The following is an 11,426-nucleotide window of genomic DNA, read 5'->3' as shown; positions in this document are numbered from 1 at the left end:
TGATGAAGGCAATTCATTTAGAAGTCGTGGACGCGGCCGTAGTCGTGGTCGCGGTCGAGGCTCAGGCCGTGGACGTGGTGGACAGTCAAAATGGAGGTATGATAAATCTGAAATTCAATGCTCTTGTTGTAAGAAGTTTGGTCATTATGCCTCTGAATGTTGGTATAATACTAACAACAATGAAGAGAAGGTGAATTTTGTTGATAAAGAAGAAGAAGAGAAGCAAGAACCAGTGTTGTTATTGGCTTATGACAAGCTTGAAGGCTGCAATTCCAGCACGTGGTACCTTGATACGGGTGCCTCAAATCACATGTGTGGAGAAAAGGAGTTTTTCATCGAGCTTGAAGAAAAACAGTATGGCAACATTACTTTTGGTGATTTATCTCAAAGACCAGTAAAAGGCAAAGGTAAAATTTTGCTCGAATTGAAGAATGGTGAGCAAAGGTATATCTCCGATGTCTATTATGTTCCAGACATGAAAAACAATATTTTGAGTTTGGGGCAGTTGCTTGAGAGAGGATATGATATACAAATGCAAAACTCTAGTCTTTCTATTCATGATAAAAACAATACTTTGATTGCTCATGTAAAGATGGCTAAGAATCGAATGTTTCCTTTAACCTTATCCGTTGATCATTCGAATTGCTTCAAGGCTACTATTGCAGATGATTCTACTCTTTGGCATCTTCGGTATGGGCACTTGAATTTTCAAGCATTGAAGATTTTGGAGAGAAAGAAGATGGTGATTGGTCTACCAAGGATTGAACACTCAAGCAAGTTGTGTGAAGTTTGTGTCTTGGGGAAGCAACATAGAAAGCCATTCATGAAGGGAGAATCAAGAAGATCAAATCAACGCCTTGACTTGGTCCATTCAGATGTATGCGGGCCAATTAATCCTACTTCAATTGGTGGTAATAGGTATTTTCTAACCTTTACCGATGATTATAGTGGCAAAACTTGGGTTTACATATTGAAAGAAAAAAGAGAAGTTTTGAGCAAGTTCAAGGAGTTCAAAAGCATGGTTGAGAAGCAAAGTGGTTGTTACTTGAAATGTCTTAGAACTGATAGAGGTGGTGAATACACCTCCGATGAATTCAAAAATTTTTGCAAGAAGAATGGGATTGTACATCAATTCACTATGCCTCAAAAACCGCAACAAAATGGCGTATCGGTGACGCTGTTGTTGAAGGAACCGTAAGAATCGAACCATCATGAATTTGGTGAGATGTATGTTGAAGGAACGAAGAGTTCCTAAAGAATTTTGGGCTGACGCTGTTGTGTGTGCAACTTACTTGATTAACAGGTTTCCCACAAAGAGAATTGGTGATACTACACCGGAGGAGGCATGGAGTTTACGGAAGCCAAGAGTTGACCACTTACGGATTTTTGGCAGTGTTGCTTATGCCAAAATCCAAGAAGAAAAAAGGACAAAGCATGAAGACAAAAGTCAGAAGTGTGTCTTGCTTGGTTATGGAGAGAATTCTCATGGCTACAAGCTGTACAATCCAACTACCAAGAAGATTGTGATGTCAAGAGATGTTGAATTTGATGAGGAGCAAATCTGGAATTGGGCAAGCAATGACCAACAAAAGCAGGTTGTTTTTGATGACGAAAAGGAGCAAAGAGACACAAGCGAAGGGCTGAATGTTGCTGAAAATTTGCCACAATCAACAGCTATTAATTCATCTTCTTCAACAGCGAGGAAGACAAGGAGCATCCAAGACTTGTACAATGTCACAAGTCAAATTGATACTGATGATGAGTTCAATATGCTATGTCTTTTTGCAGGTTTTGATCCATTAACATTTGAAGAAGCTTGTCAAGAATTAAAGTGGAGAAAGGCGATGCAAGAGGAGATACATGCCATTACCAAAAACAATACATGGGAGCTTACTTCACTTCCACAAGGACACAAGGCGATTGGTGTTAAATGGGTTTTCAAGACCAAAAGAAATGCAAAAGGAGAGGTGGAGAAGCATAAAGCAAGGCTTGTAGCTAAAGGCTATAAGCAAGAGTATGGAATTGATTATGAAGAAGTGTTTGCCCCAGTAGCTCGGATGGAGACAATGAGAATGTTGATTTCAGTGGCGGCTCAAAAGAAGTGGAAGATCTTTCAAATGGACGTAAAGTCCGCTTTTCTCAATGGGCATCTTAAAGAGAAGGTCTATGTCAATCAACCCCCTGGTTTTGTTGTGCAAGGAGAGGAAGAGAAAGTCTACAAGCTGAAAAGAGCTCTTTACGGGCTTAAACAAGTGCCAAGAGCGTGGAATTCCAGAATTGACGGGTACTTTATTCAAAATGGATTTAGTAAATGTCCATATGAACATGCTATATATATGAAGACTAATCTGCAGGGTGATGTTATGTTCATTTGTCTCTATGTGGACGACTTGATTTTCACCGGAAATAATTTATCCATGATTGAAGAATTCAAAGGCTCGATGGCAAAGGAATTTGAGATGACCGATTTGGGTCTTATGGCTTATTTCTTGGGCATTGAAGTGAAGCAAGGAAACAATGGAATTTTCATTTCTCAAAAGAAGTATGCAAAAGAAATCTTGGCAAAGTTTGCCATGGATGATTGTCAACCAGTTGATACCCCGATGGATTGTGGGGTGAAGTTAACCAAGAAAGGTGAAGGTAAACTTGTGAATCCAACTTATTATAAAAGTCTTGTTGGATGTTTGCGATATTTGACTTGTACTAGACCCGATATTTTATATGGTGTTGGTTTGGTAAGTCGATTTATGGAGACTCCAAAGAATTCTCATCTAAAGGCAACAAAGAGAATTTTAAGATACATCAAAGGTACGCTTGATTATGGAGTGTTTTATTCTTCACATGCAAATTTGGAGTTGACTGGATTTAGCGATAGCGATTGGGCTGGAAGCTATGATGATCGAAAGAGCACTACAGGGTTTGTGTTCTATTTTGGTGAAGCCGCGTTTACGTGGTCTTCGAAGAAGCAAAATATTGTTGCTTTGTCAACATGTGAAGCTGAATATATAGCAACATCTTCATGTGTTTGTCATGCTATTTGGTTGAGAAAATTACTTGAAGAGTTGCAGTTGAAGCAAGAAAGTTCAACAAAGGTTTATGTGGATAACAAATCAGCTATTGCATTGGCGAAAAATCCGGTTCATCATGAGAGATCAAAACATATTGATACTCGGTTCCATTTCAAAAGGGAACATGTGAAGACAAAAGATGTAAAGCTCATTTATATAAAGTCAAATGAGCAAGTTGCTGATATATTGACAAAGCCACTTAGTGCTCAAGTTTTTCAAAAGCTAAGAAGGTTGCTTGGAGTGATAGCACTTGGAGGAACAAGTTTAAGGGGGGAGCATGTTGAGAATTAAACTTGTTCTTATCCCTTTATTTATTGTTTTGATAATATACATGTCTAGAAAGTTGAAAAGTTGTATTGGAAAATATAAAGACTCCTAGAAGTATGAAAAGTCTGTCTAGAAAGTTGAAAGGTCATTATGTGGTTCATGTATTTGGATTTATTCATGTACCTAGGAGTCCTATAAATACCTTGTAAGTCTTGTGGTTTTATGAAAGCAAGGCAAGAGCCTAATTGAAAGAAAAATTTGAAGTATTTTTGCCTCTTCATCCTTTCCTCTCTAGAAATCTCTCTTCCTATTTTCCAACAATTGTCAATTGAGCATGGTCTAGAAGCTCCAGTGCATATATACTTCAACTGACAAAGAAACAGGCGTCAATTCGGACTCCTTTTTGTGAAAGCTTTATACGAACTCCTCTAATATATTCAAAACATCTACAAGAACTTCCTCATCCAAGGTCTCAATAATCCAATCATAGAGGAGAGGACTGTCATCATGCAACATAATTTGGGGTGAGAGCCTCCTTTGCTCAGTCAACGGGAGATCTATCTAAAGCAATCATTTGGGGATGGGCAATAGGACATTTCCCATTGAGAAATTCTTGTATGTATTGACTCTCTATCAAGGCAACCATTTGAGCATGCTATGAAAGGTGATTGTCTTAGGTAAGATGAAAGGACGCAAAGTTTCTCATATCACTGTTCTTTCCCCTCACCATATGCTCTCATAACATAAAAATAAGAGAAGATTTTGCAAGTTACTCTTCCTCAAGGCGAGGGAGTAGGAGACATGTATTTATAACATTCATATAAGAATATAGAAATGTTTTCCTGATTAGAGGATATCATTTGCATAATGAAAGAATAACAATTATATAGAGGATTCCTTATCCATGTGTAACCTTCTAAAATAAACAAACAAATATGAAATATTACAAAATGAGACAAATAAAAAACATAAAACAATCTATCTTGAGTGAGACCTCCATTCAAAAGATGGGCCTCTTGCATCCAATATGAGCCCTGGTCAAAATCACTGGCTTACATTCTCTTTCAGCAACTTTGTAACGAGGCTTTAAGCCGAAATTTTTATAGAGGTTTTTTTTCAAGTAATTAGATTCTATTCTGTTCTCTTTATTTCTAAACCACCAGTTTCGACCTTAAATGGGACTCTATTTTTTATTTATATCTCTTCTATTTCACATTAAATAATTATCATTTTCTATTTTTTAGTCTATAAAATTTATGGAAATATATCGGCAGCAATTAATTAAAAGAACTTTTTGATAATTTAAATTAGAATTTTTTTTGGAATATTTGAAAGCATCTTTTATCATCATTCAATTGTTTTTTAAATATGCCGTTAGTTGGATCATTAGATTTTTTTGTTCTTTTTTGCAGTGCTCACCACCCTCACCCTGGCTCGGTCATTGTTGGAGCCGGATCCCATGAGGGTTGGTGGCTTCACGCGGTGTGAAGGTGATGAAGACCAAAGCGTGCATCTACGTGAAATCATTAATCTTTTCATCGTATCATGGTAAGACAAAGTCTTCTAAGTTCTTGGATAACTCGCCACGTGGAGAATTCTAGCTGAAGGACAAGCATTCATACGGCAACTTTTGCTGCAAATGCGTTTAAGGGAAAACTCTGAAACGAATCGTAGAGGACAGAGGTTTGAGACAAAGTATACAGGGACTAGCTTGAGAGATTCTTGGAGATCATTTGACCCTTTCCTTGTCGTTGTCTTGCTGTTTTTTATTTATTTTTTCTTTAGTCTTGTTTGAACAGGGATAGTTAAAATTTGGAGGCTCTTGATGGTTTACGGTACCTCCATTTTTTTTTAAGGCATTAAAGTTTTCTTGAGTTGCTAACTGGACTTGTCTTGGTGGTTGGCATCCCTGGCCAATATGTTGAAGAAGTCCTAACTCATTACTAACTCAAGACGGTGGCACTGAGATCTCACCAAACTTTTTAATAAATAAATAAATTTAGCTACCCATTTAAAAGAATTTCGTATGTTCTCTAAGATCTAAAAGAGAGCAAACTTTGATCATGAGAATGTTTGCATATATAATATGAAAACATTTACGAAAGGTACTATGAAAAATATTATCATTCACTAAATCCAATTTAGAAGGAATTGTTCATCTGTGTGGTGACTAACTAGAAGCAAAGTCAAATCATTGTTTTATGCTATTTTAGGTAAATTTTAAACGAGACAGCATGCACGAGAGTGAAAGACAGCATGCTCGATGCAAATCTAGCTAAAATTTCAAATGAATATTTCCAGTAGGTTTTATTCATTGTATACTTTCTAGTAACTCAGCCTATATTTTACTCAATTAGAAGCGTAACTGATATAATATATCCACTTAACACATCTTGATCCAACCAACTTATAATACCTTGATTCATATTCAAGAATCAATTAATGGATCAAGTACGTTAGCCTAGATGCTTACCTGAATTACCCAATTCAGCGAACTTGATGCAAATTTGGTCGACATGAAACAAGAGCTTTAACATCTGCCCACAACCATATCAATTTGGCATCTGAGTTAGCACGTATAGGGAGCAGGTTGCACAAACTACACTTGGTACGTATATTATAATGCCGTGGGGCGTAGAGACAAATGAAGAATTGGCCTTGATGCCGTTCTTAGATCCCTTCAAACGATTGACCAGGTCCCCAACTTTGACTGACTTCTTGACTACATCAGACAAGTACCTCATGGACCCCGCCGCCCCTGCCACAAATTTCTTCACTGCACTCTTCCCTACCCCAACAATATTCCTGTTTAGTTCTTCATAGCAAATTCCCCTGGAAACCCACTCATTGCTCAACACGTCATCACATAGGAACTTGAATACAAAATGATTTGTGAGCAGGAGAAAGAGAGATTTCTGAAGAACCTAGCAGCAGATCATCCTTTTAGTAGTCTGTCTGACCTGGCAGCATGCCATAATCCGGCTCAGCTCTCTGGCATCAAACAGCAAATATCCTTCTCTGACCCTGTCTTCATGTAACCCACCATAGATGACCCTAGCTCTTAACCAATCATAAGATCACACGCCAGCTAAGAAGACTGTTTGCTGTATAGGTTAGATTACCTTCAAACCATCTTCTTCTCCGTGGACGAGTTCAACATATAGAGACCCACTAATTAAGGTCTCTCCTCTTCTCTTCTCTCTCGATCCTTCCCTTTCTTTTGCTTTACCAAGTTATCATATTATTAAGCACTCCATTATTTCATTGACTTTGGCGTTTATATATCTCATATGCTGTCCTGTTTTCCACAATGTCGACTCCTCTCTCTTTATCTATCTAGACCTTGCTCAGCTTCAGCTCAACAACTCTCTCCATCCCAAAAAGAACGCTATGGACCCCTCCGAGCTACGGACAGGGCGGCCGTCGCCACGGCGAGAGCTGCAAGGCCCCCGGCCGACCCCTCTCAAGGTTCAAAAGGACTCACACAAGATCAAGAAGCCTCCTGTTGTGCCGCCTCCTCAGCATCGGCCGCCGGTCATAATCTACGCCGTCTCTCCCAAGGTCATACACACCACCCCTGGCGACTTCATGTCGCTGGTGCAGCGCCTCACAGGTGCCTCCTCTTCTTCCTCTTCTGCTGCCGCCGCCGCTGCTTCTCGGTCGCCTTCCAATGTTAATACTGCTGGAGAAGCACCGTCCCCCGCTGCCCGTTTAGCTGCGATTGAGAAGGGAGCGCACAACTTGGATGGCGAGATGCAAAGGAAGAACGGAGAAGATGTATTGGATCAACTAGGAATTGATGGTGGCACGACGACGATTCACCGGCACAGTTCGTTCCCAGGCATCTTGTCCCCGGTCCCAGCTTCTCTCCCATCAATATCTCCTAACTTCTTCTCACCCAGGTCGATGGAAACGAATTCCCTTGGCTTCTTTCATGAACTCAGCCCGGCTTTCCAAGCCAACAAAAATTTCGTGGAGAATACCTTCTTGGTTAGTCCTAACAATTTCTTGACAACACCTGTTGTACCTTCTCCTGGTGCTTACTGGGACCTCTTCAACCAGTACCAGGATTTTTAGTTTCCATAGATGCGAGCATAGAGAGACAAAGGTTGAGGAAAGAGATCGTTGGATGGCTCGTAGTGGGAGAGGTGCATGAAGACAAGACTCAGTTGTTTTCTTGTTTTTTTTTGGGGCCCTTGATTAATTAGGTGGTCCATATCTGATGGATACTCCACATCATTGTGACATCACGAACGAACCTAACCTTCTTATCTCTTTGATGCAGGCAGGTTCATCTGTAACAAGAGTCACACCAATTGATAGATTTTTAACTTTAGCGACAGGTCTTTCTTTGGCGTAGCCACCATTAGGTTAAGTTCAGAGGGTGACCGGCCGTTGAGATACTTAATGTTTTCTTATTTATTTAATATCATTATTCATTCATTTGCTTGACAAGGTCTTCTTGCAATTAGTATTATGTGCATTATATGTAATCTTTCATTCCAAATTCCAATATGCCTCTTCGATGCGAGCATGGGTGCATGTATGCGAGCATGCGAGCAGGGTGCATATATGCATTGAGCACATGCATGCACTCTATGTGTGTGTGTATGTGTCTATGGTAGCTCGCCTATGTGATTTTTTTTTATTGTATTGTACATGTGATTAAAAGGAAATAGGTCATGAGGTCCTTTGTGCGAAAGGTTATTCAATGTTTCATGCAATATGCTATACCATATGTGAATAGAAAGATCCATGAGAATTAAGATTGAAATCAGATTGGATACCAGTATATACATATCCATATTTGTTTTGTTTGATGAATACAAATACAGATATGAATATTAATCATATGCAAAAATTCGTATCTATATTATTTTTAAATGAATATGGATACAAGTTAGATACTAAAACTATGAAGATAAATATAAATATAAGTTAGATAATTAAATTTTATAATCACAAGATTAAAGATATTACTAAGTGGACGGTAGATCAAGTTAATAGCATGTTTATATGGTTATATATTTTTTTTAAAAAATCATGAGTGCTATTTAAAATTAAATAGAGTTACAAATAGAATCAGATATATATTTGGATGCAGATCGGGTAGCTATCTATCCATATTCATATTTGTTTTTCTTTGACAAATATGGATACGGATATGGATATTTGTTGGATGCTTAGACTTCTAATAGATTTAGATATGAAATCGAATCTGAATATATATTATTCGGTCCACTTTCATCCTAGTGAGAATCAAAATATAAAATGTTCCAAAAATAATAAGAACATGTGTACATGTTCTATAATGTCATTCTTGTGTGATCAGCCACATAATTGCATCTGTACATGCTTCATTATGCATGATCATGGATCTCCAAATGTGTTCAAGTAGTCGAACGCACGCGAAATATCGCAATGGTCATTCATGCCTAATTTGGTCCTATTTGATCTAGAAAACTCTAGCTAACTTGTTTGACAATACTCTCAACTGAATAATAAAAAAATTTTAAAAAATAATTAAGAGAAAGGGAAGATAATGCTTAAATACCTTTACATATATATCAAATCCATAGTTATGCTTTGGTTGGAGATCTTTTGGGCGATCTGCCCACAATTTATGATGGTTAACCTCTTTGAATAATACTTTTATAAAACAAATCTATGTGTACGACCACAGATCCAGGAATATCATATGATCTTATCTTGAACAAGTGAGAAGGTGGTTTCACAAGAAGAGTCTTGTCTTCTTATGCATTAAAGATGAGCTTTAGATAGCATGTAGCTGATTTTACAAGGAATTTAGTCCTAATTCATAGTTTTGCTTGACGTCAACAAGAAAGCCAGTCTTAGAAAATTTTCAAACTTGACTTATGATTTTCTTATCATTGTAGCTAGATTGAGTCTAAGTTTGCAACCCTAACGTGGGATTATTTCTAGTCATACACGCAGGTGCACATGTTGATCCACATAGAAAGATGCATATGATTTGATCGTTATCTCATGTAGAATAATAGATATACGTCCCTCCTATCTTGCTACTCCAAACCGAGAAAGTAAAAGTAAGATTTGATTGATTTACTTATATATTATAATAAGATATTCATTAGTTTTCATGTCATCAAGAAGTAAAGATGTCCTATCTGGACTAGAGAGCGACTAGTTGTTTTGGAAGTAGTCAATGTAATAGTTTATGCAACAGTTAGCATCTCTAAGACCCCATCTCATGTTGTCCGTAAATAGCGTTAGATGAATATCAAGTGAGGTGCTTAAACAATTTCTATCATATTTTGTAGTTTCTGAAGTCAATTAATTGTAAGAAAACTTGGATCTTTCTTCAGATAAATCCCTCAGTTTATATGTTTTAGGTTCTCTCTCTTTGTTTTCGTTACGTTGTGGAGTCATTGAAAGGATTTGCATGGTATTTAAGGATACGTACATCGAGACAAGTTTACAAAGCCCTGGAGGATGACAAAGTACAAGAAAATGGCTGATTAAGGCTCCAAAATTCTGCAGAATGTAACTAGAACAAAAATATATCTGAACCATGACCGCCAGTACGACCCTTCTGCCTGATAATTATATTAACATAAATAAACTTAAGAAGCTGCTTAGCTCGATGGAATATCGATCAGAACCATCATCTATTTGACAGAAAGGAGGGGAAGCATGGTTGAAGATATCTGTCCACCATCACCAAATATAATTCTCAAGAACTTTTATATGTTTTGTTTTTTTCTGAATTTATTCAGAAAAGTTGAAAGAATTATTATAAAAATGGATATCAGGGCAAGTGAAGAGAATAATTAGTATAAACAATAATGGCCAGATGCAATCATGATTCAATATGTATACCCATCACCTGAGATAAAAAAATGTCTGAATTGTTTTTCTTGCCTAGCTAAAACATAATTCAGACAATAAAATAACAACTTGTTTGTATTGTTGACACAGTAATCATAATTTCTCCCTCAGCAAATATGGTGAAGACATGATATGGATGTTTAAGGAACCATCGTACTCTCACAAAAACATTGTTAAGTAGTTGAGCATAACCACACCATGCATGTTTTATCAATAACATCAGAATAAATATAACATGAAAAGAGGCCCTATTATTTCTAAATAATATGGATCCTAAGCAAGTGAAAACGACAGTAGGAATAGATATTTCATTATCAGACCTGGAGAGGGGCCTGAATATTTGAGAAGAGGACAAGCAATTGAAATCAAAATATGGTGTATTTTTGGAAAACATCATAGGGGTTACAACTTTGGGAGGGAAGAGAAGTTCAAAAGAAAAGGAGGAAAGAGAACTTTAAATGAAAAGGATAAGAAACTTTTCTTTGTTAAAAAAAAGAAGAAGAAATGAATATGGGGAAAAATCAGAGAGAAAGATGATGAAGATATGTAACAACACAAGATCTCACCCAAAAAAGCTAGCTGAAAGATATTATTTAAGTTTTTTAGTCCCGATCAAGTATCCAAGATCTTTCCAACAAATAATCAATGAGGCACTAAATACACACCCGCACATGTCCTCGTATACTTACCACATTTAAGCCCTGACATCCTCGTTAGGCCAAAAGTTCAAATCCATTTAAATTAAATCACAAATACCATGATCACCTTGTGATCAGTCCTAATTATGGACTTGTGTTACAATATTTTTTAGTCCACATATGCTATAAGCCGGATCTACTTTGATGCCATTTGTAACAATCCAGAACCTTGCTCGAAAGGGCTAGCAAGAAGATATTATTTAGATTCCTTGATCTTATATAAATACCCAAAATTCTTTTGGTGTATAATCGATGAAAGACTAAATACTCACCCGCATGGGTCCGCATAGGATACGAGGAGTCATAAGCTTGCCGGAACATATATGTTGAAACCTAAGTTGATCGATCTAATATGGTGGAGCCGGAAGAAGAAGAGATATGGTAGGGGGATCAAGGAGAAGAAGATGCATAAGATCAGGGGTTTTACTTGTTTTATTTGTTCTTTGACATCAGACATCTTTGAGAAATGCAAGAATAATTAGTTGTTGGACTATATGTGAGATCTTTTGTTCATCTGTATAACCGA

The 11,426-nt window shown here is 37.3% G+C and overlaps 1 protein-coding gene across 1 annotated transcript; it reads left to right on the top strand.

Annotated features, from left to right (window-relative positions):
• The first annotated feature begins 6,470 nt into the window (after positions 1-6,470).
• LOC103704404 (nuclear speckle RNA-binding protein B-like) lies at positions 6,471-7,790 on the top strand. The gene has a single exon (XM_008787673.5). The coding sequence runs from the start codon at positions 6,726-6,728 to the stop codon at positions 7,410-7,412; it is 687 nt and encodes a 228-aa protein (XP_008785895.4). The 5' UTR covers positions 6,471-6,725; the 3' UTR covers positions 7,413-7,790.
• The last annotated feature ends 3,636 nt before the right edge of the window (positions 7,791-11,426 follow it).

Source organism: Phoenix dactylifera, chromosome 2 (genome assembly GCF_051530095.1).
Source record: "Phoenix dactylifera cultivar Ajwa chromosome 2, Ajwa_hap1_PhDact_Kaust_v1.1, whole genome shotgun sequence".
In the NCBI taxonomy this organism is placed as follows: Eukaryota; Viridiplantae; Streptophyta; class Magnoliopsida; order Arecales; family Arecaceae; genus Phoenix; species Phoenix dactylifera.
The sequence above is the reverse complement of the archived record's forward strand: the minus strand, read 5'-3'. Positions and strand labels throughout refer to the sequence as shown.

Coding starts and splice junctions, on each gene's coding strand:
- LOC103704404 (XM_008787673.5), top strand. CDS start 6,726: ATGGACCCCTCCGAGCTACGGACAGGGCGGCCGTCGCCACGGCGAGAG.